At 41.1% G+C, this 23,140-nt stretch overlaps 3 protein-coding genes across 5 annotated transcripts in view; all 3 read left to right on the plus strand.

The window, feature by feature from the left end:
- The first annotated feature begins 270 nt into the window (after nucleotides 1-270).
- On the plus strand, nucleotides 271-4,660 carry s1pr5b (sphingosine-1-phosphate receptor 5b). Its single transcript, XM_035660741.1, has 2 exons — nucleotides 271-387; nucleotides 1,804-4,660. Exon 2 carries the CDS (start codon nucleotides 2,060-2,062, stop codon nucleotides 3,287-3,289), a length of 1,230 nt encoding a protein of 409 aa, XP_035516634.1. The 5' UTR covers nucleotides 271-387; nucleotides 1,804-2,059; the 3' UTR covers nucleotides 3,290-4,660.
- Nucleotides 4,661-6,593: 1,933 nt separating this feature from the next.
- keap1b (kelch-like ECH-associated protein 1b) lies at nucleotides 6,594-19,997 on the plus strand. Of its 3 annotated transcripts, none has more exons than XM_035659736.1 (7): nucleotides 6,594-6,613; nucleotides 10,121-11,357; nucleotides 12,206-12,451; nucleotides 13,886-14,562; nucleotides 16,016-16,221; nucleotides 16,669-16,845; nucleotides 17,475-19,997. In XM_035659736.1, the coding sequence occupies exons 2-7, from the start codon at nucleotides 11,052-11,054 to the stop codon at nucleotides 17,738-17,740; spliced, it is 1,878 nt and encodes a 625-aa protein (XP_035515629.1). In that variant the 5' UTR covers nucleotides 6,594-6,613; nucleotides 10,121-11,051; the 3' UTR covers nucleotides 17,741-19,997. The 3 variants fall into 3 exon arrangements, with proteins under 3 accessions (XP_035515629.1, XP_035515627.1, XP_035515628.1); XM_035659734.1 differs by lacking the exon at nucleotides 6,594-6,613 and adding an exon at nucleotides 7,089-7,217; XM_035659735.1 differs by lacking the exon at nucleotides 6,594-6,613 and adding an exon at nucleotides 7,157-7,200.
- A 1,103-nt stretch (nucleotides 19,998-21,100) lies between these two features.
- The window catches only part of si:zfos-323e3.4 (volume-regulated anion channel subunit LRRC8C), a 5,318-nt gene continuing 3,278 nt past the window's right edge, over nucleotides 21,101-23,140 (plus strand). Inside the window, exons 1-2 of the mRNA XM_035659447.1 lie at nucleotides 21,101-21,175; nucleotides 21,880-22,038. Coding sequence (XP_035515340.1) covers nucleotides 21,898-22,038 — 141 coding nt within the window. The 5' untranslated portion in view covers nucleotides 21,101-21,175; nucleotides 21,880-21,897. The remainder of the gene's footprint in view (nucleotides 21,176-21,879; nucleotides 22,039-23,140) is intronic.

Here is a 23,140-nt window from a genome sequence, read left to right on the forward strand (position 1 = left end):
TCAGCAACTTGTAACACTGGCATCAATGAGATCCTAATGTAGTGATCGCTGCAGCTCCTCCTCATCTGCAAGTGATCAAGAACAGATTTTAAGGGACTTATAGTCTGCAACTCAATAATGCGCACAAATATCTGTGTTCATGTATGCCAGAGAGAAAGAAAGACAAAGAGAGACAGAATGTGAGTGGGAGAGAGAAAGAGAGAGAGAATGTGAGGGGGAGAGAAAGTTTCTGTTAAGACCAGCCCCCTTTTTAGCTGTTGCATGTTTCAACTAAGGTCTTCCTTCACTCCCTTTGCCTTGTCAGTTAGACTGTGAGTCAGTTGGTGCTCTTGTTTGGATTCTCCTCACTGAAAAGCAGATGAAGTGCAACGTTACAACAATTCCAAGGTAATTTTTTTGCGATTCCTATGTCTGATGAAATATGTGATAAATGCTAATTTGTTTATTTTATTTATTTTGTTTATTTTCAGCAGGTTTTGTTGTAGTCATACAGAACCAAATGTTGGGAAAAACATAATTACAATTATATAGTTTTCGGATTTGTGTTAATGTAAAATTTCTCCTGTAGTGTTTAAAATAACCTGTTACTTTATGGTACAATTTACACCCGAGGAAAAGATAGGTTGCAGAACCCTTTTCCTGAATTTTGAGAGATGAGATTATACCACAAGCAATTTATGTGTAAAAATCACAAAAAAAGAGATATTTGATTGTTTTTGTTTGTTTTGTTTTTGTCTTTTGTTTTTAATGCAAGTATTTTTTGAGAAAAGAATCTTGTCATTATTCTAAACACAAATGCCGATGCTTGTGATTATAACATATGTATTCTCCCAATCACATCTCATTTTGTGTACCTGACACTATAGATACCGGTATTCATTCATGATCTCCATTCATATTTTTATTTGTGGCGTAGATTCATTCCGTACTATTAAGGGACTCAACACACAGCTGTTTACAGTATGCCAACATACTGACAACAGCAAGTTATATTCATGTCCCACATTCCTGGCAACAGATTGAATAGGTTAAAGTCTCCAGACCATTTGTTAAATGTTAACATATGACTCAAGAAGTTTAAAAAACAACACACGACAGAGACTCAAGGGATTGCAACCCTAATCACCTCTGATTGTTTTCAACATTAAGAGTATAAGCTAAAATATTTGAACCACAACGTATTTCTGATTATAATTTGCAAAGGCCATAAACTTTGGATATGCTGTTTGAGAGTATTTGCATGTGTGGGGAACTTCATCTATACTGTGAAAAGCAGCTTGCATGTGTGCCAAATTAAGTGCATGTGTTGAGATGGTTCTTGTCTAACAACCTCACAGTGAGTGACGTACACTTTAAACACAATCAGAAAGACTAAATGTCTGCATGACCTAACAAACATCACATCTGTTTAAGTGAAAGTCTTGTGGTCATGACTGCAGTTTAAATTTCATAACATCACAATTTACACTGAAGTGTCGCGGGACAGTATGCATTCATCTTATATACCAATTTACTTTACAATGTATGTCAGGTAATTTTCAGTATTCTTACCACCAGCCTACGCTTTGCCTTTCTGTAGAATTGTACTTCATGATTTCTGACTCATGGCTTATTTGGCAAAATTTCTTAAATGTCAGCGCAATATAACTTTGTCCTGAAGTCTTTCTTTTCAAAATGCTAAAATGTTCACTTACTTTCTTTCATTTAGGATTGTGATGTTTTGAAGTGAATCTGTAAGCTATGAGTGGTTCTGCATCCTTTCTTTCCATCATTTTTTATGCTTTTCTGCTTTTCCTCCTGCAGTGTCTGGACCCTCTAATCAGGAAAAACAGAGCTCAAGATCACCGTCTACTGGCCAAAAAGAAAACATCTGGGGATTCTGGTGGATTACACTGTATCAACTTCATGTAATCCCTCCATTTATTGAAGGAGCTCAAACATTTCTTCGTGTATCTTTTTTGTACAAATTCTTCACAGCTCTTGGTGCCAAAAGCATGCCCACAAAAATGACTTTATAGCCACTGACTGCAGGCAGAGTAGAAGAAAGGCAGCATAAAACATGGAGGCTTCAAGTTCTGCTTATGCTGGGACTCCCCCCTCTACACCCATATTCCCCACCTCCCCTACTCCCTCCACTCCCGGCTTCTTGCAGTTCTTCTGGGAATACCAGCACAATTCTGTCCTTGTGGAGCATTACAATTACACCGGCAAGCTGCAGACTGACCGCTATCGTGAAGGGCTCAAACCTGTGTCCATTGCATTTCTGGTGGTGTGTCTCCTCATTGTCCTGGAGAACGCTGTGGTTCTCATCGCCATTTGGAGGAACAAGAAGTTCCACCTGCCCATGTATTACCTGCTGGGAAACCTGACTCTGTCTGATCTGCTGGCTGGGATTACATATATGGCCAATATCATCATGTCTGGACCTAATAGTTTGAAACTAACGCCACTGCTATGGTTTCTCAGGGAGGGAGGGGTCTTCATCACTCTGGCTGCCTCTGTAATTAGTCTGCTGGCAATTGCAATTGAACGCCATGTAACTATGGTGACTATGAGGCCATACCATGGGGCAAAGCGGGGAAGGATGTTGGCACTGATTGCTGCAAGTTGGGCCCTGGCAGGGTTTTTGGGGGTCCTCCCAATTTTGGGATGGAACTGCATCTACAGACTGGATCAGTGTTCAATAGTCCTCCCACTTTATGCCAAGAGCTACATTCTTTTCTGCGTGTCTGTGTTCATTGCAGTGCTTCTGGCCATTGTGGTCCTTTACGCCAGAGTTTTTCGCATTGTCCGCACCAACACGCAGCGCCAGCGGCTGGGCCTGTCAGGCAGTATGAGGAAGGGCTTAGCGAGGAAGTCACAGAAGTACATCGCCCTCCTCAAGACAGTTACCATTGTGCTTGGAGTCTTCATCGCCTGTTGGCTACCCCTCTTCTTCCTCCTTCTGCTGGATTTTTTCTGCCCCTCCCGCAGTTGTCGCTTGCTCTACAAAGCTGATTACTTCCTGGGAGTAGCCATGGTCAACTCGCTCCTCAACCCCATCATCTACACTCTGACCAGTAAGGACATGAGGAGAGCCATTCTGAGGCTGCTCTGTCGGCCGTGTCTGATGACCAGAGATGGCCAGGTGAAGAAGATCGGGATGCCATTCCTGGAGTGCAGTTTCAGTAAAACGGAGGTGGCATCCCAGAAGCTAGAGGGGGGACCTGAGACAACCATTTCCTCTGGGAACGTTATCACCACCCCATCTCCTATTAAGGCCCTTTACCCTAAACTTTTTAAGTCATAAGGACTAATACTGACTGATTGAGTCCATAAGTGTGTGAATGGGTTTCCCACTGAACATAGGACATGTAGCACATCTTCTATAGAGATAATGCAGTTCACAGAGGGTGTATGAAATATTATAGAGGTACAAGAGACTTACATTTAGATGAATGTCTCACCTTGACAAGTAAGACGTGGTGCAGTTACAGAAGTATAATCACATGAAAGAACGAAAAGCCATAAGGATGCCACTGAAATGTGAACAAGCAAACAGACTTTTATGAGTAGATGCTGGTGATGAGTCTCCTTAACTAATTTGCACTGAAATATCACAATGAATGGAGAAGTAGCTTTGGATTGAATTTTCTGGTGGTTCTGTAGTTAGTGTCGAAACCCAAAGACTCTTGTGAGTAAAAAGATGTTTAATTCCCTCTCAGACTTCTTGGGTTAATTGTGAAAGAGTGTGGTTGGCTTTACCCCTTTACTGAAGTGCCTTAAACACAGCCCGAGCACATCTAATATGTGCAGTTTGCAATCTGTGCACCTGCAGGCACCTGGATTTCGCTGGTTCGAAAGCCCCATGGTGTTCAATTTAATCAGATAACAGTGTAAAGCACCCTACACATATCTGTGCAGGTGATGAAGATAGAGTTACAGGGAGGTAGAAAGATAACAGGCAAGAGAGAGGTGGCACTCAGCCTTAGCTGTTCTTACAAACACAGCTACGTGAAGAATGCTGTGGTATAGTTGTGAGAGGGAGGCACTCAATTAAAATCCCCCACTGTTCTGAAATGACAGATGGTTAACTTATCAGATGCAGAGTGGAAAGTTGTTGGGGTTTGTGTCCGATTCTTTTTAAATGTCAGACTGCCAGAAAATTGTCAAAGAAAGACTACAACCTGGCCACAAAAGAAACGCTTTCTTTCCATCATGACATGCTGATAGTATAACTCTGACTGAAACCAAATCAGCTGCAACTGCATTTATATTTCACCTTGCAAATAAAGTTGGAGATGTAATGCATCCAGCTGCATCAGGACTTTTAAGGACAAGAATGTGCCTGCACTTGTAAGCTAAATCATGCGGAATGAGTGCAATTATTCCAGTATTCCCTTACTATCCATCATGTTAACAGAATATTTTCGGTTATAGTTTGAGGTACTGAATTTTTCTTATTATGAAACGAGCATCAGTCTTTTTATACAGATATTTTTTAGTGCAGTCTCTCTGGATCTTTATTGATGAAAGAGGCAGTGTGTTTTTTTTGTACTGTAATTCATGTAGTGAACTTCATATCATCTGTATTGTAAATTATATCTATTTTGTATCAAGAAAAGGCTATCAAACCTTTACCTTTCTTTTCATAAAAGAAATAAAATGTTTTCTTAAAATATTCAAAGAGTTTTTGGTTTACTTTGACCGTGTGTGCACTGTAACAGTGCAGTCATATATATATATATATAGTAAGCATATCTGTGTGTATTTCTTTTTGTGTAGCTGATGTGTGAGTGGAAGAACAACTCTAGAAGAAGCACTACAGGAAGTCAGCCCCCTTACTCTCACATCTGGTAATGACATTGGCCTAGATACAGTGTTCTTCTACAAGCTGTGCGTGTCTCAGGACGGCTCCAGCGCCACACAATGCACCTTTTATTTTAAACACTGGACACTATTTTTTTCTTTTTCCCTATCCTGTCAACCTGTGAGTAGGATTGGCCCTCACCTCACTGTGACCTGCTGTCCACACTTGTCACGGCTGAGACGGAGAGAGATCATATGCAGCTGGCTTCAATGTTGTTTCCTGGGCGCTCTCTCTCCTGTAGACACGACAAACTCAACAGGCTGTTAATTCAGTTTGTGTATTTCTCTACAATACCCAGGGAGGAAAAAGACATTGTTGTTTGATGGGGCTTAGTTCACGAGAAATATCTGTGGCTTTTATTTGGCATTTGGGCTCATACATTTAAGCTTTGTAGCATGATTATTATGAATGCCACAAATTCCAAGATTGACAAATTTTAAATGAAGTCTTAATCTGATTTGTTATTTTGCAACCACAAGTGCTGGACTATTGCCACTGTTTGGTGGTCCTCCTTTAACCCTAAACATTTTTAATGTTACAAAGTTCTCTTACTCTAAACATCAAGTGTGGTATGACTAGGCACGTATTTTTAGCTTTAGCAGATAGCCTATTTCAAGGAACCTATTAAGCGTTAAAGCGTAAGTATACTTTCACACCTCTCAAAGGAAACTGTTAGCAACACATAAATCAGCTTTATCCAAACAAAGTCTAGTGATACCAAACAGACAGCCTGACAAACTATGTAGTTGTTTCCCTTTTGATTCAAGCTTCAGTGACCCAAAGACATACTTATCTACAACAAAAAGTACCACATGGCACTGGGATACCTTTGATATGATTTGTATGGGTGTAGTTGTTCCTCCAGATGTTGGCTGTATCCACCAGCACTGAGCCTGCTGACAGAGGTCAACAAATCAGGGAATCTTTCCTGGCCCCCAGCTTCCTTCCTGCTGCTGAAATCATACAACAAAGTGGACAGGTAGAAGTCATAAGTCATCCTTCCTAATCACGGAGGACAGTCCCAAAAACAGGCGTGTATTACAGATGTACTGCTCTTTACCTCAGAAGCGCTTTGGGGAAAAATAAGAGTAGTGACATTTGCAGCTAATAAATAGAAGACGTGGAAAAGTAAATCATAAAATTGATCTTAGAGCAGTCTGTAAGTGCAGATTTAATTTCAGATGCAGAACGAGCAGACAGACACAATGGCGCTTGTCTAGGAGTGTGCATTTGTTGCCCCAACAGTAACCTCACCTAATTCCTCTGACTGGAACTATACCCAGGGTGAGGGGCAGAGTCATCGCTGATTCAAGACTTGTCTTATCATATCAAAGATTTTTTCATGACTGTTGATGCTTCATCATCGATTTCAGTGACCCTGAGGGAGCAGAGATTTAATCTCAGCATGAAATATTTCATTTAATCAGCTGTGAATTCTGGCTACGGGGCTCAGCAAAGCTCAATTATTTTTCTACTATATAATTAATGGCAGCACATTTCCAAATAATTAAAAGTCATTTGACAAAGGTAATGTATTTTCTTTGCGCCTGCAGTGTCACAGTTGGCTTTTGGGGCCACCTTGTGGCTGCTATCCAGAACACACTGTGCTGTCCACTATATTGACCTGAATTACGTATTTTCCAAGAGGGGGAAAAACTTACTGGTGTGTCAGCACCTGCCTGGAGCGAGCAGAGTTCTCTGGGTGCTGTAGGAGCCATTCACAAACATGGATTTTTGGGGGGAGAAGGAACCTTGAAAAGCAAGGTGAGTTACACATACATATGAGAAAGCAATTTGGGTTATGGGGCAATTATGGGCTATTATAGCTATGTCTCCTGAGCACCATTATGTTTCATTTAACGTCATTAAACAATAGCATTTTAGCAATTTCCTGTTGGAAATTTCACAATGCAGTCACACTGCTTTACAGTGACAGATTTTATGTCATTGTCTTTACAGCCTACTTGTACTTAAGGTTCACTTTTACTTACCGTTACGTAATATCCTTTACAACTGCTTACAAAGTGCAGTGGACATATGTGACAGGTTTATCTTGGTATTTGCATGATTTCTAACAGATCTGATTAACGTTAAAGCTGCAGTTTTTTTGGGCACTTTGCCAACTATTGGCCTCGCTTTTCCTTCACTCTGACAACTCCTTCTCAATAAAAGCCCCCTCCCTCGGGACGCGTTTCACTGCCATTGCCCGTCAACGGAGGCGGGTGCGCGCACTGGAGGCGGACTCTTATTGTGAAAGCGGGAGGAGGCCGGTACAATGCTTAGTCACGGTGAGTTACAGCTTCCCCCCCCTCCTTCCTATGTGGCGCACAGCTCGGGAGACCGCGATGGAGGTATTGAACTAGACTACGTGAGTTTCTTTTTATTACACACTCAGCGCTATTAGCAATAATCAATACAAACTGCGATGCGGGTGAGGTTTGAACGCGAGGAGATCGATAGCTGTAGGGAATATTGTTTCGGTAACGCTTTTGTTTCCATCTGTGTGCTCGGATCGGCTCACAGTCGCTACTGTCTATTATTAGGAGCCTATGTTGCTGTCAGCTCTATTTCCGAAACGTTTAACTGGTTATTTGCGGTGTCTCGGACTGTTTGTCATGGATACGTACACTTCACGTCCGTCCCAAACCCAAACAGAGGGGTTTGATCGATCATTCTCCACCTGTGTGAAGCCGTATTGTCGGTGCATGCCTGCGCTGTGGATTATTTCTGATCAAAAACAAGCGCAGAACATGATCAGCGTTAATGATCGGACCCGGAGCTGGAAACGGTGCTTTGTGTGGAGAATATATATAAGAAAAGAAAGCTGTGTAATGTTTGGGAGATGTTTAGTGTATGTGGGTTTATGTAAGAACTGGCTTCACTCCTGGGTCATGTTTTGGTACAGTCAGTTCCACTGTTTGCTCGAGTTCAGGATGAGTCACCGAGGAAAGCTTCGCTGCCAAAATGCCCGTGGAAGTGAAACGTTACACGGCCGTGTTTGTTTATTAAGTCCGATTTAACTTTAAAGTGCGAATCACCTCCAGTTATTGTGCAATCCCTTTCAGAGTGGCATCCGAGGATTGCAGGCCTGAGCTGTGGTTCCCAAACTGGGGTATAGGGTCCATCAGGGGGTCCTTGAAGGTGGTACACAAGTACTGAGAGGAGGGGGGATAGTTAAATCTCATCCCTCAACACTGAGATAGTGTGGGGTTCATAGCACTCAGCACTTTGAATCTAATGTGGTGTAAAGTTATTTTTTAAATAGAGGCAATAATCAGATAGATAGATAGATAGATAGATAGATAGATAGATAGATATCCCGAGGGGAAATCGGGATATCTATAAGCAAAATCAGCAGGTAAACCTAGAATAGATAGTAGAGTATTATTAAGTAGGTGTTATTAGTTGCAGCCATAATCCTTTGGTTTATAAAATGTCTGAATTTATGATTTCCCAGAGCCAATAATGCCTCGAGGTAGCTTATTGTGGTCAAAAGATAAGGCTGAAATCACAAAGAAAGTCCATTTACCACCATAGAAGCAGAAAATCAGCTGAAACCAGCCAAATCTGCTTGGAAAGTGATTTAAAGAATGGACCAATTATCAGACTGGACACATTTTCTGTCAGCCATTAAACCGTAAAATCGTTTTGCTCTAATGGAGTTATATTCAACAACGAACTCCGAGGTAGTTTTGACCAAACTATACTCTCCTGTGCTGCACTGCTTGTTCGTTCAACTTGGCGGTTTAAAAAAACAAGAACATCTGCTCTCATTTCTGATGACAATCAGCCTTTAATGTCATACCTGAGAACAACGACTGTGTATATCAACTGAACAAACTACAGAGAGATGCAGTAGGTCCAAGCGTAGACCCGGGGAGCCCGTCTGTCAGCGAGCACTTTGTCTGCCTTGGAGAGCGAGCGAGTTGAGCAATAATATGTTTTCCAGCGAAACTATTTTACTCAGAAACCTGGAGGGAGAAAAGCACAGCAGTAAATCAGAATCACAATGTGTTTCATATTACATTGGGATTAAGCGCTGGCTGGCTGCCCTCGTGATGACCTCCATGGTGGCCACTGACGTGTCACCATCTGTTTATAAAATTTAAAATGCCTAGACATCATAAATGTTTCGATTGCTTTATCTAATCTAAACTTCTTCAAGAGCAGGACGCAATAACCTACTTTCAGAATTAGACGCGGCAAGGCCATATAACCTGTTCACTCCTATCACATCTTCAGGTACTGATGTGTGTTTGCACAACCTAACTCTGATGTACACTCACATGGCTGCTGAGTAACTCTGATCAGAGAACACCAGGCAGACGATTAGACTGCTCTTTGTACTGTATGTCGCTGTTACGGGCAGTTCATGTTCTCAGAAGAAGAAGTTACATTGACGGAAAGAAGAGGCGTTATTCTCTCTCGAGGTCATTTTAATGGTGTGGACCAGAGCCCATATATTCCCAAAAGACGTATTCATTTCCAAATCAGTCTGCATGGCCGCCTCTTGCTTACTGCAGTGTAATTTCTTGGAACTTCTTAAAGTAAAGTAGTCTGTGATTGTGATTGAAAGATTTTTGGGGGCTAATTTGTGCTTTAATTGTTACATGCTTGTGTACAAACACCCTGCGTGTGTCTGTTGTTAGGAAGAATAAGTAAGAGTGTGCTTCTGTTGGATGGTGCACAAACCGTCCCCTCTGTTCCAACCCTCCGCTGGGCTGGTCACAGGACTGAGTAAAAACACTCAGTCATGCTGGCCAGCTAAATTCAGACTTAATTTAAGTCACTCCATCCTCCTCTGTTCCTTACGCACTCATTCACATGTTTCTTATTTGTCAATTTTTTGCTAGTATTTGAAGACTCCTTAGCAGTCTTAGGTTTTAGATGTGGAAGTAAGCTTCACATGTTGGGGGAGGTGAAATTGAATATTCTTCTTATCAGAGGCGCCTATAACCAAAGATGACAGGAGCTGGAGGGTGGGTGGGGGTTAAATGAGGTATATGCTAAAAGTAGCGTACTCATCATGCAAAGGAGGAGGCTTTGACCCTACTGAACTGCTCCAGGAAGAGTGCACCATGGGTGTGAAAGGCACGATGACGGATGGAGCACAGTGTCCCTTTGCGTAGATAAAGTTTTGTTGTGTAAGCTGGAAGATAGCAACTGATGCTGAGACAACTTGAGTTATAAACTGTTTCAATGCCTTAGTGAAAGTATGTGACCGCTGTATATGCATACATTCTCACTGTCTCTCTCCCTCTTCTTTCCCAGTTGTCAGCTGATCCGACGGCTTCTTAGTGAACACAGCAGTGTAAACACATTCCTTAGCTGGGCAACCTCTAGGAAGAGTCTCCGGAGAAAGCCACCGAACCCACCCCTCCTCCCCCATTCCCAAGGGCTCCAAGTTACGCTTATGACACTTTTGGCACTCTACTGTGTTTTTTTTTTTTCCCTCTTTAGAGTCGACAAGGCTTCTACTGGCTCATCTACAGTATCTGCCTCAGCTCTCACCACAACTGCAGCCCCCTGAAGGGAGCTTTAATTATTACCTCTTAAAAATGAAGCAGTAAATCTGACTTTTTTTCTCTTTCTCTTGAATAATCGGTATGCAAGACTGACCTGTGCGCATGGTGAATCTCACAAGCATTTAAGTTAATTTGCCAAAAGAAACTCCAAAAAGATGATCCCCTAGACAAGAGACAGACTGCTTTCTTTGTCAGGACAGATTGACACGTTTCTGTAGATCAACCCAACACCAACAAACAGCTGGATTAAGATCCCTTTGAGTTTTTTACTTGTTCAGTTTATTATTCTTTCACTTTGTTCTGCAAAGACAACCCACGGGCTAAGGCAGAGGAATCCATCCCGAACTCAAGACATTTTAATTATGTTGGAACTGCAACATGTAAAAGTGCCACCAGCCATGACTGGCAGCTCACACACAAGTCTTTAGTAATGCCATAATGAGCAATATGGCTGGACTCAAGTACTGAACAGAGCAAGGAAATCCTCATGTACGTATAAAACAAACTTAAACTCTTCCACAAAAACCCAGGAGAGCCAGGAGCCTTCTGCAGAGTCGTCTGCCAACTTTCAGTTCAAACTCTTATTTTACCGATGCCTGCGCCTGGTGCAAGGATGCCCCAAAACACCGCCCGCTGTTCTTGAGAAAGCGAGTAAGGAGGAGGAGAACGGGTAGGAAATGACAGAGTGCCTGACAGAATGCAAAGCGCTGGTGACTCCGTCCACGCGCAATGGCCACCGCGTCTTCAGCTACACACTAGAGAGTCACACGGCAGCCGCCTTTGCCATCATGAACGAGCTGCGTCTGGAGCGTCAGCTGTGCGATGTGACGCTGCGTGTGCGCTACAAAGACCTGGAGGCGGTGGACTTCGTGGCTCACAAGGTGGTGTTGGCCTCCTCATCCCCAGTCTTCAGGGCCATGTTCACCAACGGGCTGAAGGAGTGCGGTATGGAGTTGGTGCCCATCGAGGGGATCCATCCCAGGGTGAGTCAGCTGTCAAATGTTTTTCATTCCACACACAGACCATCAAACACGATTCAAGGTCTTCAAGGTTATGAATGTTTTGAAGGTGTATACTGATCATAATGGTGCATTTTTATATGTGTGACATTAGGTTGGATTGGCACAATGTGTACTACATTGCTTTTCAGCCCAAAATGTTTTGTTTTTTTTACACTACCATAGATAGACCCACTATTCTTCTAGCATAAACCACTGCTTAAGTTAAAGGTTTCAGCCTCTTGCCATTGCAGCACCAGGAGTGGGTTTTATGGGAGATGTTCTCAAAAACATTTGAATTATCACAGTAGTTTGGTGTGCAATCAAGGTTTCTAATTGCTCTGAATGTAATATCCCTTGTTTTTGGTTATACCTCAATACAAGTATCAGACTGATACATAGACAGATAATGTTACAAATAGGAGAAATAAAAACCTGATCACGTATCAGTAAAATTCTGCAGGATCAAGGTAGTTGGACATTAAAATGAAGATCTTACTCTGTGTTAAATTATACACAGGGAAAAGTACAGTAAACCTTGGCTGAGTACGCTAAGTTTGACGTCTTTTACTTACCCTGGATGTTTACTAAGCCCATGCTGATAGACACATAGATACAGTATCAGCCTTTTGTTAGATTACAAGATTCCAATCTGTTTGTCCCTTCCGGAGAGAAATGACTAGGCACTGAAGTACATAGCACCAAGCCTTTTTTTCCCTCCTTTTTCTCTCTGTGCACTGCGCTGCCTTATCCCATCCCTCCTCACCCCCCGTCTTTGTACATCTTCCCTACCTCAACCTTTCCCCTCCATTCTTTCCTTCTCACTCATTCAGGTTATGGACCGACTAATAGAGTTTGCCTACACGGCCAGCATCTCCGTAGGGGAGAAGTGTGTGATTCACGTGATGAACGGCGCTGTCATGTACCAGATAGACAGCGTGGTCAAGGCCTGCTGCGATTTCCTCGTCCAGCAGCTCGACCCCAGCAACGCCATCGGAATCGCCAACTTCGCTGAGCAGATTGGCTGCACGGAGCTACACCAGAAGGCTCGCGAATACATCTACATGAACTTTAGCCAGGTAAATCTGGAGCAGAATTTGTAGAGAGAGCACCTCTGTCTGTTGTCTGTGATCATAAACAGTTTTTTTAAGTTATTTTTTGGCAGATTTGATAGCCAACATTGTAAAAACAGACAGGAAATGTGGGCAGAGAGAGCGGGGGAGTTCGATATGCTACAAAGGTCCCCAGATGGGGCACGCTGTGGTTATGTGGTATGTGTCTCGAACATTAGTCTACCAGGACGCCCCATGAACTATATATTGAAAGCATGAAGCATTAGATGAAACTTGCCTGGTGTTCAGTTGCATCAGTCGGGCCATGCCAGGTGCATAATGGTTACTTAGCGGCAAATGAGTTGTCTATGAGTTCTGATGGTACCAATTAGTGGCTATTCCTTACTGTACAGTCTTTGCCAGTCAGAATAACAATTATTGTGTGCGCTTAATTTGAGCGCGGTGTTGTGCTCATTTCAAAAGTGTGAGCAGCCGGAGTAATGGACATGTAATTTTAAAAGTGAATAATCACTCATATTTTTACATTTTAAACAGTTATAAATATATCTGCACAGCTCATAACTGAAAAAAGAAACCGAGCCATCCTTTTTTTAGTAATTGTTGTAGCAGGGGATTTTGTGTGTAAGGTGTTTTATGGTGCGAGTAAATGCTGTTTTACTTGTTCCGTTGTGGTTTCTGCTGGTTGAGTTTTTCTGTTTCAGACCTGCTAACAATTGGTCCCTGCCCTTGTGCAATGATTGTCAAGAATGCAAGCTATGAGTCACATGAGGGTTTACCTGTGGTTGGAGCATACCAGACTGCAAAAGATAAAAGTACAATGCTGCATAAAAGAAAATGAAAGGACATTCAATATTGATGCCTGATAAGATGCACAAGCCAGAAACAACCACAAAAAAAAAGTCATCATGTGAATAAATTGAGGTGTTTCCATCTGCTTTTATAAAAAAAGATTAAGGGAAACGTAATTTAAAAAAAGCATTTTTCAAAAACAAATATATAATGTAATTGACGTTAACTTTACAGTGACCCACAAAAGGAATCTTTTTCTTCTTGGCATGAGATTATTTAAAACAGTCTGTCTTCAGTTACTGTTTAGCAAAAAAATTGCTGGTTTCAGCTTCTCTCTGATGAGGATTTGCTGCTTTTTGTTTGGTCATATGTGGTTGTAAACTGAATATATTTGGGTTTTGGGCTGTTGTTTAGACAAAACAAACTATCCGAATCTCATCTTGGATTTAAGAAAACTGACATTTTTCTCAGGTTTGTGATATTTTACAGGCGAAATGATCAATCGATTAATTGAGAAAATAACCGTTAGACTAATTGATTATGAAAAAAATCCTTGATATTTTCATGACTAATAGACACTTGATTCATTGTTTGGATTCGTTTTAGTATAAAAAGTTTTCAAAGTTTTTTGTCCCTACTCGTTGTCCCTAGGTAGCGACCCAAGAGGAGTTCTTCAACTTATCCCACTGTCAGCTCGTCACCCTCATCAGCCGCGATGAGCTCAACGTGCGCTGTGAGTCCGAAGTCTTCCAGGCGTGTGTGGCCTGGGTGCGCTATGACCGGGAGAACCGAAGACCGTATGTCCAGGCCTTACTCCAGGCTGTCCGCTGCCATTCCCTCACCCCCAACTTCCTGCAGGCCCAGCTCCAGTCTCTGGACTGGGACCCCCAGTGTAAAGACTACCTGGCTCAGATCTTCCAGGATCTCACCCTCCACAAACCCACCAAAGTCATTTCTTGTCGAACACCCAAGGTGCCACAGCTCATTTACACATCGGGGGGTTACTTCCGTCAGTCTCTCAGCTACCTGGAGGCGTATAATCCCTGTACAGGAGCCTGGCTGAGGCTAGCTGACCTGCAGGTGCCCCGGAGTGGCCTTGCAGCCTGTGTGATCAGTGGGCTTTTCTATGCTGTTGGTGGAAGAAACAACGCGCCTGATGGAAACATGGACTCAAATGCGTTGGACTGCTACAATCCCATGAACAACTGCTGGCTTCCGTGTGCACCAATGAGCGTACCCAGAAACCGAATCGGAGTTGGTGTCATCGATGGCATGATATATGCCGTTGGTGGATCTCATGGCTGCATTCATCACAATAGTGTTGAAAGGTAAGCAAATTGAGCTTTTAATGGAATAGTCTGGTCTTACTCTGTATTTTTTATTATCCTCAACAATTCACCCGAAGAGACCAAATCCAATGCTGAAAAATATAGTCAATGTGACCTTAATTATAAAAATATATAACACCAACCTTAACCTGTAACTTGCAACAGAACTGCTGTCAGTGTGCTGCAGGTGGGTTTTGATTTGCGCCAGGTTGTTTCAAAATCCCACTGAGTTGAGATTTAATATGAGATCAATATGTCTGCGTTTCTGTGTATTGAATCCATAATAAGTAAGCAATATTATATCTGACTAAAGTCCAGTTTATGCTATGGGCCGTTTACTGTATTGAGTCAATGAGTACCCCAAGAGCAGGAATCAGGTAACTTCCTGGAAATTAACTGGTTTTGTTCTACTTCCTGCAACCTATTTTTGGTTTATACAAAGCATCAATGAGGAAGCTTTAAACTACAGGGAAATATTTTTGTGTTATAAAAATAAAAACGAAAACAAACAGATGGTGACAAATTGAATAGCAATGTTTTTATTGTTTCCTCATGCTCAGCCTGACGATTCCAGTGTCTCATTATATTCAGAAGAAAACCTTGAGTTAACTGCCCACCCTCCTTCACACAGTTTATAATTCACAAGTAGAAACTGGCATTTGTCTTTATTCAGTTTCTTCTCAACAGTTAGTCTTGATAGTGAGCTGGCAACAACATGAATTACTATTAATAAACAATAAATGGCTGGAGGCTCTAGCACTAAGCCCTATTAACATGCCCCACCAATAAGTGTTAACTCTATTTGTCCTACAGTAAAGGCATGACTCAAACCCAGAAAGGGACCTGTGGCACCTGTGGACCTGACAGATTTCTCTATAATACAGTGAATTATGTGAATTCCCCTGAACTGTGACTTTGGTCCTCAGATGACGCAGACAGAGCAGTGTCAGGTGGCAAATATTAACCAGGCACACCACAGTGACTCTGAAAAAGGAACATGCCTAACCAGTCTGAATGCCAATGTAATGACTCATTGAACAAGATGTGACTTCTCACTGTAGTAGAATCACAGAAAACATTTGCTGAAAATTGACCCAAATAGAGTATATATAATAGAGTATAGTTCAATGCCCAGTAATATGACCTCTGGTTTGTTTTGTGCACCCCAGAAAACACAATTAGCTGTGTTGTGGTTGGGAGGTTAGGCAAAGGTTCTGTACTTGTTGGTGTACTACCGACTCCTGACTTGTTTATCAATGGTAGCTGAAAAGAGGAAGTAGTTGACATCATGTGTCACAAAGGAAGCATGCTTCTGTCCGCAGCCCTCAATGGGGTGTCTGTTACACAGGTTATCAGTGTGAGTGCATGGAATTTGGTTTACCAAAGAAGAATCCCTAAAGATAGAAGGTAAAAACAATAAAACAAATCAATATGTGTTTTTCTCCTTCTGCAGGTATGATCCAGAAAGGGACCAATGGCACTTGGTAGCCCCCATGTTGACAAGACGTATTGGTGTGGGTGTTGCAGTCATCAACCGGCTGCTTTATGCTGTGGGAGGGTTCGATGGGGCCAACAGGCTCAGCTCCTGTGAGTGTTACAATCCTGAGAGGGACGAGTGGAAGACCATGGCACCCATGAACACCGTGCGCTCCGGAGCCGGTAAGGAAGAGATAGAAAGCTTTTTTCTAATGAAAAACGTCAATCTCGGAAAGTTGTGCAATTCTCAATTGGCCGTGCAAGTTTCCATTCAATATAGATGCAAGGTTTGTCCTCTGCTTCAACAGGCCCACTGATTTGTGCTGTTGAGATCAAACGGGGGTTTACGTGGTTAAGATGCATGCCAAGTTTGATCAAACTGCAGTGTCATTGGTCTGATTGCAGCTGGAAAACCTTGCACCCTGTGTCATACCACAAAGCTGTTAAAATGTTTAAACTTTGACCAAGTTTAAAACATTTTTTTTTTCCAAACATTTTCACCTTTAAACTTGGTCAAAAACATAAACGTGTTTTGCACATTCAGGCGTATGCTTGCAGGGTTTCTTGTGTGCTCATAGTTAGATAAAGTAATCCAGCACTTGAATAAACTAACCTTTGGCCCTTTTGTAGGTGTGTGCTCACTGGGGAATCACATCTTTGTGATGGGCGGCTACGATGGCACCAACCAGCTGAACACAGTGGAGCGCTATGATGTGGAAACTGATACGTGGAGCTTTGCTGCCTCCATGAGGCACCGACGCAGTGCTCTGGGAGTCACTGCATTACATGGACGCATTTATGTAATGGGTGAGTAGTGGTGTAACTGGAAACTGCCTGTTTAGAGTCAAAGCACCAAACTAAGTACTGTATAGATTACACTGTAATTATTGAGTAGTTTTGCTGTCAAACCTATTTTATTTTATCTAAAAACAGTGCCACTAACATATAGTTTCATAAAACCACATTCACTTTGGATATTTGGGCAGTGGCCAACTAACTTCATATATTTGTTAATATTAATATTAATGAGGCATTTTTGTTTTTCAGTTTAATTTCATGCAAAGAAAGATGTGTTCATGAAACCTATTTATAAGAGATGAAAAAGGGGAAACTGAAAAGACTTTCACTCATTTAATAAAATATTGATGTCACTTGAGTCTGCGTTGGTTGGGGATATAAAGTACAAGTTTGAAAATGAAAGAAATTCTGAGGTGCAGAATTTAAAAGAAGTTCCTTATCTCTTCTTGAGGCTAGCAGCTCGAAGCCACATTAGCAGCTGGTAGCATAACACTCCCTCAGCTCAGACCCAACTGTCATCAGTTGAACTGCTTTGTGGGTAATATAGGCACTAGATTTTGTGCAATGCTACATCGGTGAAATATTGTTTTAATCGAACAAATCTATATTCATCGGACAAAATCTCATTATGTTTACAGGAGGTTATGATGGCAACACTTTCCTGGACAGCGTGGAGTGCTACGACCCAGAGAAAGACACCTGGGCGGAGGTGACACACATGACGTCAGGACGGAGCGGCGTAGGCGTGGCCGTCACCATGGAGCCGTGCCAGAAAGAGTTGCCACAGTGTCAGAAGTCTGAGAGGGAGAATGGGGCTGCATCACCGGGCTATCAGTCCACCAACTCCGGTTTCAGCTGTCACCACAATCAGCGGCACGACGGGCCCTTCGGCAAAGGCACATGAGGATCATCGCTAGACCCTGTCACACACGCACATACACAGACGAGCACCCTGAAACTCCACTCAGTCTTCCCAAATTGAAATTAAGACCCTCAACTGATTAGAGACAGAGGTGAGCTAAAACACCACGTGCTGCCTCATTGATTATAGAGATCAGACTTGATATGATTTTTTTCCTTTAAAACTAAATCAGTAACACTTTATTTTAAAAGTGCAGTGTTGATACTCCTCAATAAGGTGACACAAAAGTCATGAGTATCCACATTGGAATATCCTAATAAAGTATGCCCCCAGATCCTACATTCAGGTTTCCAAGACCTGAAATTTGATTAATTTGTTTGTGGTAAATCTGACAGACCTCAGTTGAAGTCCTCAGTCGGACCATTATCTCCCAGGTTTGAGCCATGGGAGGAAAGGGCTGCATACTAAAAAGGGCCATTCTCTGGCTCAAAGATGGGGCTCATCAGGGGCTCTTTTACTTTAAGAGCAGCCATAGCAAAAGTTAAATCTGAGGGGAGGGGAAAAAAAAGTTCAAATGGTCCCATTTTGTAAAAAAAAAAATATTAAAAAGTAGCGTTGTCAGCATAGGCAGTAGAGTTCAAAGTGCCATTAACAATGCCTGTGGGCATTACTGTCATCAGTATGTTGTCTTGAGATGCTTTGATGGAAAGGCACAGACAGAGTCACAGTGTGGTGTGTAGATAATTATAAAGTTAACCCAGATAGCCACAAGATGAAGCTTATACATGATGATGGGCCTCATGCAAGAACATTTTCTGTATTTCTCATCCTGAACCTCTCTTTACTTTTTCCAGTACAAACTTAAGCAGACTTTCTTAACTGCACAAACTAATAACCAACACTCCCAAATTGCTATAGAAGGTTACTTGTTCTGCTTTGTTTTGGGACAAGTTTAATTCACCCAAGAGTAAAATAAAAACAGTTTCATACTGTGGTGTCTGTAGTCGTATGGTGGACCAAAAAAAAAATATATATATATATATTACTATAGCTGTGTCATTACAAAGCGATGCCATGACAGAAATTCTCAAAAGTAGTCCATGACTGAATGAGAGGCGGCATTCAAGGGAGCATGACACTCGTCGAGATGGGCTTGAGAATGTATTCCATTAAACAGAAGGTGATGTTAAACTGTTGGGTGTTATAATGAAGGGTGTTCATCTGTATAAGCTCCAAATTCATTCAGAGTAAGGCATCTTCAAACACATATATATTCTCTCCCTGTAGAGAGGCAGTGTATCTGTACATGACTCATGCGACAGGCCTGGACCACCCCTGACTTTTGTTTGTACATGAGAAAGTCATTGCCACACATTCTCTTAAATCACTCATACCTCAATTTTAGGATTTCATCTCTTCACATCAGTGGTTCTCGCATGAGGCCCAAAGTCACAAAATCAAGTGCTGGTACAAGAGAAGCAGGACCTTACAGTAACTGCATAGTAACAAAAGTGCCCTCTCTCTAATAGCCACTATGTTCATTAAAATGTGATTTTTTTGGAAAAGGTGTTGGCAGATTATTGAGTGTTGCCTCTTGTAAGGCTACCAGAGAGTCTGGTCCAGTATATTTGGTATGTGGAGTGCCAAGAGAATGAAGAAACCAGTTCTGACTGTGTTTAGAGGAAAGGGAATACTGTAGCATTTAACTTCAAACATCTCACTGAATGTGTTTTATAAAAACACTAATTACTGACACAATTGAGAACCTCCCCTTACAGTTGACTTCTTGGTTTTTCACTTCCACGAGACCTCAGAAACAGAAGTGACCATGTTTGTGCATTAGTGTTCAGATAGTGTATGCTAATGACAAAAAAAAAACTTGCTTAAAGAAGTGTATTTGTAACAGCAATTTAAGCTACAAAGGTTTTTAAGTGATGTTTTGTACATTGATATTCTAAGTCTTGTACAGAATTTCAGAGCTCACTTTTTTATTTATTTGTTCAGATTCTTTTGGTTTTCTCGTTCCTCTAAACTGACATCAGCTTTGTATTGAATTGGACTCTGGTGTTGTGTTTTTGAATAACTAGCATGCATTGTAATTAAGTAGGAATGCCTGTTAATGCTAATTTTGGATGTTTGTAAAAAATTTGCTTCACTCTGAAAGGGACTTTTTTTCCTGTCTGTCAGTAGTTGGAATGGAAATTAGAATATTTAAGGTCTGCTTTGTACATTTTTTTTTCCAGCAAAAAAATACCCTGTACAATAATACATTGTAAAGTAAAATATATGTTTATTGTAATGCTGGGGTCATGTGTTTTATTAGTTCTGACCTGACATTTTGCTGATACATTAAAGGTTATGCAGGTGTTCAAAGCAGTGGTGGCCACTAGGGGGAGCTAAAGCTCTTTTATACTGAACAAAAACTGTTCACTGTATCAAATATCATCTTTTTTTTTTTTTAAATTGAAAAACTGAGTGTTACCAAGTTAGGTTTCACTATTGATGCCAATAGTCAAATTTTTTCTCTGGTGTCTGTTATCCAGTCAGTCTAAACCTGTGGCAAGTGTGCCATTAATCGACCACCCATGATCGCTGGCAACACATCTCATTTCCTTGCTTAACCTGGCAGGTGGATGAGATAGTCCATTATTATATTATCCAAGAGGAAAACTTCCCTGATTATGTGGGCTTACAAGAGGATCAAGGCTTGTACTTGTCAAACACGGAAAGGCCACAGCAGCTCTGAACAAAGGAACAAAAAAATGTTTGAGCTGTTGTAACTGTGACCAGCAGGAAACATGTCTTTTTAATCTATTATAGATGGATGCTTTACATTAAAGTCCATTAATGTTACAGACCTATATCACTAAGTTCAGCAGGCAATACCTTCATGACTCAATAATACAATTATAAGAGGCCCTAAGCATTACTTATACCATACCTTACAGTACATTAGCTTTTTGATTTGATAAGATAAAGTGAAAAACAAATACTATGGTCTACACTGTATCTGATCATATCTGGTCAGTGTGTGTCTTATGTTAAGTTTTGGGTTTTATTTTTTATCATAGACAAACAAATGACAATGGGGGGAAAATAGAATAAAATACTAACAAAAAAAGAAAATGCTGTAACTTTTCAAAATATGTAGTTAAAGTTTTTGAAGGACAGCAGAGTAAAAGAGTTACACCAACAGCACTGCAACAAGGTATAATATCTGTGAAAAGATACTGAGGAATTAAATATATAATAATGAATATATTACTTAAAGTAGGACACTTTCAGTCTTCTGTCTATCGTTTGTGAAGTTAGCCTTAAACATGTTGAACTGGCTCTTTGAAGATGGGTTTATTTTGAAAATCGGGTCCGGATGTCTTGTGTTGTTTCTCTCTAACTTGACTCCGGTGAGCTCGACTTTAACGATGAAAAAAGGCTTCGGAGCCCGTCCGGATACCAGTGGATCCTCTGAGGACGCAGGTAAGTGAAACTCACCTGGTTAAAGCGGAATACGCCACATTCGTACCAACACTGTATATGCTGATACTTAATGGACAAACTGGAAGCATTTAGAATTGGTAAAAGTTGATTAAGTTTATTTTAACATGGGACACTGAAGGTTTGTGTGATTCCGCAGTTATAGTACAGGACAGGTCATGTGATGTTGAAGCTCTTCTAATTCAAATTTGAATTAGAAAGAAGATAGAAACCGCTCAAAAAGTTAGGTTTGGTCTGCTGCAGTGGTTTGTTTGTTTGTTTACCTGTGTTAATTGTCACGATCCACATCATAGAGTAAAAAGGCTAACTGGTCCATTTTAATGTGTTATTACAGGGGTTGAACATTTGTTAATGTTATTAGTCAAAAAACGAATCTATCAGGAAAAAGTAGCTTAAAATCCCCTCAACGCCTTCCCTGAAAGAGAATTACTTTTTGTTGTCAAACTAGTTTATCCACTTTGATCCACCTACAATAAAAGGAGCGGACTGCCCATTCATTCAAGGCCACAGATACGTAAAGCTTGCAGTCAGCATCTGCACAGTGAAACCAAACAGTATTGTATATTCTGTCTTTTTGTGTCATATAACTTTAAAACATTTCACAAGATGTTCTCCAGAGACTGCACTGTGTTGAAAGCCCGTTTTAGCCTCAGTGTTCACACAGTCACTCTTTTCTCTTTCATCAGTGTGGAGCAGCAGCCAGGATGATCCCAGTGGGTGAATTCAGAAACCTCGGCACAGAGCAGAACTCAAAGTTCCGGGTCCTGAAACCGTGGTGGGACGTTTTCTCAGAGTACCTGTGCATTGCTATGCTTATGATTGGAGTCTTTGGGTGCACCTTGCAGGTGAGGCACCTACAAACCAGCCACTTTGTGATCATAAGCTCTTAAATCCTTAAATGTTAGACTATGAGTGGAAACAGATTTAGAGACATAATTATTACTAACCTAACCGAACCCACCCGATGAGACTTAAACATCCGCATCATTTGTATCTATTGTGGCATATCAGAATAGCTTGTAGGAATATTTTGTTCCTTCTCCGTCTAATGGCACATGCCACAGCAATTCCTACATTATCTGACCTCCAAGTCAGGCAAAAACAAAGACAGTGTAACTGAACTAACTTGTCTCTCCTGACCCACTTTACTGCAGATTCAGATCACTAACTTGCTGCTTAATGTGTCTCTCAGCACCTGATTATCATTTCTGTGTCATGTTAAAATAGCACAGGAATAAAGCAAAAGAAATAATATGTAAGCAGTGATACTAAGTTATAAGTTACCTTTCTCTTGTTTCATTAACACACTGTAGACGGCAATAAAGGTGTCTGTGTTGCTTTATTAGAGAACAAAAGCACAGACAGTTCATTCTCCTAATCAGTGCAACTGTAGTGTGACAGACATACTGACAACAGCACAGCGGAAATGTCTAAGAGAGGACCAGTAATATGGACCCTAGGGTGTCTGTCTGAACCCCGACACCATCTGCAGGCACTGCAAGTCCTACAGGATCAGAGGTTTAACTCTTTGCTCGCAGAAAACACACATAGACTACGCTGAAATAAGGTCAGAGTGAGGTAACTTTACCAATACGCGCTTAGTGTTTGTGCGAGAAAAATTAATTAGTCTTAATGAAATGTTACGTCTGATTAGTACGAGTGGGCAATATGGATAACATATTCTACCTAGGTTTCAATTGTATATTGCAGTATTGATGTATATTGTAAAATGTCTGGAAAATCAGTTCCAGGATCAAATCATAAGACTAGTGATATTCTAAAATGTTCCTATTGTCAACAAATCCCATAAAAAGACCAACATTAACAATACATTGATCCTATTAAGAAGTTACCAAAGCCAGATACATCTTATTCCTCTGTGCTATGGACCTTATAGAAAAAAATAAAAATAAAAAAATAAAAAAATATATAAATAATATATATATA

Source organism: Morone saxatilis, unplaced genomic scaffold (assembly GCF_004916995.1).
Source record: "Morone saxatilis isolate NCDOM2014 unplaced genomic scaffold, NCSU_SB_2.0 Contig17, whole genome shotgun sequence".
NCBI lineage: Eukaryota > Metazoa > Chordata > Actinopteri > Moronidae > Morone > Morone saxatilis.